The following is a 6,641-nucleotide window of genomic DNA, read 5'->3' as shown; positions in this document are numbered from 1 at the left end:
AACGAAGGCGGTGGAGGTGGGGGTTTGGACTGGAGCGATCGGGGCCCCCACACATGAGGTGCTCCCAAAAAGAACCGGTCCGACCCTGCAATTGCTGTTCCCAGATGGGGGCTGCCGCGGCTTTGTATTCTGTATGCACAGTGCATACAGCGCAGAGCGGCTCCCGTGTCCCCTCATCAGTGTCACGTGACACATCACATTCGTGATGCTGATGAAGTGACTCAGGAGCTACTATGTGCAATATGTGCACTGTACATGAAGAACACAGAAGAAAGCTGGAAGGATTCAAGAGGAGCCGGACACAAAAGGGGCAGTGGTGAGGAAAGGGGGGGTAGGGTGGGCACTTTGGTGCATATTGGGGGGAACTGTTGGCATATGGGGGGGGACACTATGGGGCAAGGAAAGAAGCATAGTGGTGGCGGGGAGTCCATTTTATTGGAGGGGGTCCACACAACATTGTTGCCCCTGGGTTGTCACTAGATATAATCCGGCCATGCTGTTTCCTGTAGCTTTTTATTGATAAGTTATATTTGGAGTACTTTAAACTATTGTTGGTAATGTACATGATTTACAGTACAAAATGAAGATGCAATATCATGAAACTGTACAATGTGCATCTATTGTTCATATCTGTCCCATATACACTGATATCACATCGGAGCATTAGTAATAAAGTGCTGCATATTGAGAATTATCCAAAAGCTGATGTCCTTCACAAATCAGATCTGACAGTGTGATAATTCATCAGCAATAATGGGAAAGGTTAAAAGAACATCTCCAACTTGGAAGAACCCAGTAATATAGACATTACATCTCCCAGGGCCAAACTGCAAATTTATGCTGATAAATATGGAGTGATCAACCTCAATTTTCTCTATAACACTTCTGTAAACCCCCACCAATATATCCCAAAAGCTTATTCTCTATCTAGATCTTTGTCTTCTTCTCCTCCACAATGGTGTCCGGACTCATTTCATAAAAGTTATCTGGCAATTTCTTCTTCACATCCTCATCCACTTTTTCATCCTCATCCAATAAGTCCTCAGGATTTACAGGGACAAAGAAGTAGCCCATGATGGAAAAGATGATACTGACAGCAATGAGGAGAGCGGCAAATAGGATAAACTCCGCCCACTGTAAGGTGAGAGACACAGCGTCATGCATGCAAATAGAGAGACACTGATCTATTACGTCATATTCTGTATGTGAAATAAACAGAGGATGCTGTGAGGTGGTGATTATGGTGAGGCAGACTGAGGCAGCGTCTTAGGAGGTGCGGTTTTACACAGCCAATGAAATAGATGAACATTTGTTATTTGAAACAGCTAAAGTATAATGATGCAATGCAGAGAGCGAGAGTGTCTAACAGTGCAGATAGCATTCTAATTATATCTATGCTGCACAGAAAGTATTATTAAGATTAATATGAAATAAACATAATATCGTAATGACTGCTATATAATACATAGAAGGAGATTTATCAAATCTTAGAGACAGTAATTGCCCATACCAACCAATCAGCTTCTGTAATTTTACAGGCTGTGCTAGAAAAATGACAGTTATGCTATGAGCAACTTCTTCACTTTATCTCTCTCCGAGATTTGATAAATCTCCCCCAAAGTCTATAGTATACAAAATGTGGCATGGACCCAGTTTTGGGCACCACTACATGCAGACCCCATATCACTGGTCACTATACAGGTGGTGATATAAGACTGAATATGAGTGTATTTGCCTAACATAATTTTGCATGCCCTGTAAAATGTCTTGCTACATATATTACTGTATTTTAAGCTGGATGTATCTAACACTTGTGGTCTCTTACTGGAACAGGGGAGCTCACACGTTAATGCAGCACAGTAAGGGTGCAAGGATGCAATTGTGACCTGCTCACATGTTTATGGCTAAAGTTACGTCTGACTTTGTGTGTTTTATACATGTATTTTTTGTGCTTATACAAAGTACAGTATGTGCAAGTTATATGCTTGCCATTCAAGTGCTAAGTTGTGCATTGTTTGCAACCATATTTATAGTTGAGATGTGCCTAAGTGAGAGGCAATGCTAAATATATTTATTACATAGTTATTTTATTTATCTATATAAATTATTATTTGGCATCAGTGATTATTTTATTATTATTATTTTTAGCATTTATTTATAGGGTGCCACAGAGTTCTGCAGTATCATACGGATACAGATAGGGTAAATACACTCATGTACCAGGAAAACGGGGTCAGCCACTTCCATTTCCAGTACATGCAACCACACCCCTGCATTAAATGGTATTTTCCACAATTGAAGTACTATATAAAGGCTGATATCTCTGTACTACGTTGTTGTATCATTTGCAGTAAAGATGGCAGCTATCATGATTTAAGTGACTGTGAACAAGGCTTCATAGTAAGTGCCTCAGAGATGGGATACTTAATTTCCAAAATCGAAATTTGTATACACATGTGCAACAATTTCAAGGGTGTACTGCGGCTACACAACAACAAGAAAGAAATTCTGCATGTGACAGCACTGTGGCCGACAAAAACTCCGGACGACTGTGGAACCACAAGTAACATCAGTGCAATGTTCTCTTCTTCTATGGGGTACAGGAGCCAACAGCCCACTCTGGTCCCATTGCTGTCCCCATGGCTCTGTGCATTGCCTGGGCTCGTGAACACTGCCACTAGATGCAAGATGTCTGGAAATGTGCAGCCTGGTCTGAGAAGTAGAGGTTGCAACTGCATTGGGCAGATGGATGATTACGCGTGTGAATAAACACACAAGGCAATGGACTCCGCATGCCAACAAGGGACAGTCCAGGGCTTCTGTGGCTCTGTTATGGTGTGGGATGTTTTCAGCTGGCACGCATTAGAACCCCTGATGCATCTGCAGACATTGCTGACTGATGGATGCTACATTACCATCTTTGCGGATCATTTTCACCTGTTCATATTATGCATTAATTCAGACAAATGCAGGCTCTTTCCAGAGCCATCAAGAGCAGGGACTGGCCCAGGTACTGTGGGGGCTTGGCCCCTTGTGGCCGCCGGTCTCATAACTACATCTCGTGAGGATGAATATACTTTTTCTGTCACTGTTACCTATAAACATGTCACTTCTGTGTTATAACTTCATACCTGCTCCAGTGTTCCTGCCTGTGCCACAATCAGCACAATCACATTGCCGAAGGCTATGGTGAGAAGCCACCCGGCCTGCAGAACAGACTTCATGCTAGCTGGAGCCTGGAGGTGTAAAGCACAATGTTATTTATTCAGACTGATATGACCAGCATAGGGCAATGCCTGGAGGTGTAAAGCACAATGTTATTTATTCAGACTGATATGACCAGCATAGGGCAATGCACTAAAGACGTGGCTTCATATTCATTTATTTTCATGTATTTTCCTACTTGCAGTTACGACAAGTAGTTGCTGTCAATTTAATTAAGAATATTGTGAATTGTGCATGCCAGGTACAAGTCTGTTCACAAACATCTTAGACATTTGAAATCCCAAAACAAAGTCTAATAAAGAACCAATGGTGGATAATTATAACTACATGAAATCCAATTTGTAGTTAAGCAATACCTTATACTGGGATGGGATTACAAATGCCAACCCCGAGATAAGGAGTAATGTTCAAAAAAATACAAATAAAGATACAGTGTAACTTATGACCACCAGCTAATCAATGAGTCATACACACTGTATACTATATAGTTGAAGGCTATACTTGGCTAGGATGTAAATACACGATTATTTTGTGTATTCTATATGTATACTATCAAAGTAATATTGTGTATGTCCTGAAATACTTCACATTATACATCCCTACCATTCTTTTGCATTGGGCAGTGTTTTCTGCTTCTCTAAGAATTGTTGATTTGATAACACTGTAGGACATTACCTGGGAATAGGAGAACTCCAGGCCTGTGATTGAGAACATAACTTCCCCGGCACTCAGTAGAACATACTGTGGTATCTGCCATGCAACATGGAAACTATTAGCAGGAACGTCTTCTACCACAAATGCCTCAATCTCCTGATTACTTTCATCCCTCTGTAAATGAAATGTGTGTTAGATACAGAAGGAGCTGATGACCACGATATTTACATTGAGCTAAGGGGCATATGTATCAAAACTTGATGTGAGATAAAATTGTGAAATATATATCACCAACCAATCAGCTCCAACTATCATTTATTAAACACAGCCTGCAAAATGTAAGTTAGAAGCTGATTGGTTGGTGATATATATCTCACAATTTTATCTCACATCAAGCTTTGATACCTATGCCCCTTAGTTTCTAATATGCTTCCATCATGGGAAAAGTGTACTTTATTACATCTAAAATGATATACCACAATATATAGAAGGTTAGCGCCTCTTTTCTTATTTCAACACTGAAAAGTTGTGGCGTGACTATAATAAATAATCTGTAACGCACAGAAGTTGTACCATTCAGCAATACCACTGCAATGTGTGTAAATCCTAGTTATCTAAATTTATAACATAGTAAGGTATATGTCTTACTGTACATTATAAGCATATTAGTCATCGCGCTTTGTGACCATATAAAGGTAAAAATCTGAATTAGGGGTAGGTTGAGCATGGAGAAGCAGAGAATTTGGTGAGGTCAAACAAACTTGCCTCATGTAACTAAAATTTCAAGTAATCCAACGAATTACCACATATGGATTCAAGATGTCAAACAGCAAAAAATATATAAATACTGATACCCAGAAGAAAGGCATAGTAAAAGTCATGGTTCTGGTGAGGGAGTAACCGGTGCCTGGAATGTCCATAATCAATAACAATTACTTGGGAAACTGGAGATTATTAATAAATATACAAACTATATAACTGCTGCAATACCATCTGTTGCCAATGGGTGGCAAAACAGCTGTGCCATTCAGTCAGTGCTCACTTATACCCCTTTTCCAAATAAATTCCGGGTCTGACCCGGAGTTGGAACAAAGGGCCTGATTCAGACCCACTCGCGAGCGGCTGTCCGCTCGCAAGTGGGTCGATGTTCTTCACTGAGCATGCGCACGACGGAGGGAGCTCCGTCGTGCGCATGCGCCAGACGCGACGAGCGAAGGAAAGTCCTTCGCTCGTTGTGTCTGATCAAAGGGGGCGTGCTGTCGATGTTGATTGACAGCACGCCCCCTTTGGTGGGCGTGCCGGGGGCGTGCCTCCCTGACGGGGGCGTTCCCACGGGAACGCCTCCGTCAGAAGCCGGCCCACTGACATCACTAGTGATGTCAGTGGGAGTGATTTTGGCTCTGATAGAGCCAAAATCACTCCGGAGCTTGCGGTTGAAAACCTCAACCGCAGGCTCCGGCTCGCAGTTTCGATGGTCGCGATGGTCACGACCATCGCGGCCATCAAAATGCACGCTCGTATAGGCTGTGGGTGGTGACCCACAGCTATACGAGCGTCCAGGAGGACGCTCCATTTTCATGGAGGGCGGCCCTCATTCAGAGCGTGCGCTCTGCTCAGAGCGTACGGCTCTGAATGAGGGCCAAAGTTCCTATCCAGATCAGACCCGGAATTTTGCCGGCGCCGACTCGGGATATTCCCGAGTCAGCGCCGCTCACACCGCAGTCGGGTCTACATAGACCCGGCTTTTGCGGAGTGAAAGTGGTCGCTTGGAGATGACGTAATCTCCAAGCGCCACTGAAGCCGGACCAATCGGCCGGCTAGCAGCGCACTCCAGGTCATAGTGACCCGGAGTGCGCTGTTCTCACAGCAGGGTTTCACGGGCTACGCCCGTGTTAAACCCTGCTAGTTACCTGGGTTGGATTGCCGGGTCACTCGACCCGGCGATCCAACTCTCTCCCCTTTTACACCAGGGAGCTGCCCGGGTTAACCCTTCAAAAACCCGGGTTTTAGCTCCGGTGTAAAAGGGGTATAATTATACTGTTGCAGTTACTGTAGAGCAGTGATTCCCAACCTCAGGACTTCATTCAGAGTCGGTCGTAAGCGGCCACTCGGTAGTACACCTAACGATCGAGAATCAGAATAAAAAACAATTGACGGCCGGGCGATCGCAACCAAAATGACGCCCATACATGCACAAAGTACCTCCTCTAGCTAGCGAGTTATAGCAGTTAGCAATCGAGTCAATTGTTGTCAGTCGCTGTATGTTAATTTTCTTCTTATGGTTGTGGCTGCTTGTGTTGGGTGCAAATTAAACCAAAAATGAACAAAAAACCGCATAGAATAAGCCATCCCCATGAAATGTATTTATTCTTATTATTTGCTAATGCTAACGCAACTGAATCAATTACAAGCCAATTAGCAGTGTTATTAGCTTCATCAATCGATTATTAGCTGCTTGCATTGTGTGGCACAAAATAGAAACATCAAACATAACATCAGTCACATTCGATAGTATCGATTGTACTCTGGTGCTTGAGAGAGCACATACCCAACCTCAAGCTGTACGATCAGCCACACCTCTAACCTGCTCGCAGAGTGGCGTTTTACTACTTCCGGCCTTCTATGTCAGTCGTATCAGTACATTTATGTACGCCCCTGAAACGCCCTGAAAACGGTGAGGAGCGCCTGCGTTTTTAGACCACCACCCCCGTCAACACACACAAACGGCCTTTCATGTCAATCAACTCTCGGAAGCCACTTCC

At 43.4% G+C, this 6,641-nt stretch overlaps 1 protein-coding gene across 1 annotated transcript in view; it reads right to left on the bottom strand.

Moving 5' to 3' along the window:
- Window positions 1-826: 826 nt before the first annotated feature.
- The window catches only part of SLC15A2 (solute carrier family 15 member 2), a 104,317-nt gene continuing 98,502 nt past the window's right edge, over window positions 827-6,641 (bottom strand). Inside the window, exons 21-23 of the mRNA XM_088473685.1 lie at window positions 3,901-4,053; window positions 3,132-3,236; window positions 827-1,134 (exon numbers count right to left, since the gene is read on the bottom strand). Of these exons, the coding sequence (XP_088329811.1) occupies window positions 928-1,134; window positions 3,132-3,236; window positions 3,901-4,053 (465 nt within the window). The 3' untranslated portion in view covers window positions 827-927. The remainder of the gene's footprint in view (window positions 1,135-3,131; window positions 3,237-3,900; window positions 4,054-6,641) is intronic.

This window comes from Taudactylus pleione, unplaced genomic scaffold, assembly GCF_031769625.1.
Source record: "Taudactylus pleione unplaced genomic scaffold, aTauple2 ptg000138l, whole genome shotgun sequence".
Classification (NCBI taxonomy): domain Eukaryota; kingdom Metazoa; phylum Chordata; class Amphibia; order Anura; family Myobatrachidae; genus Taudactylus; species Taudactylus pleione.
Note: the sequence above shows the minus strand (reverse complement) of the source record. Positions and strands in the feature narration are given on the sequence as shown.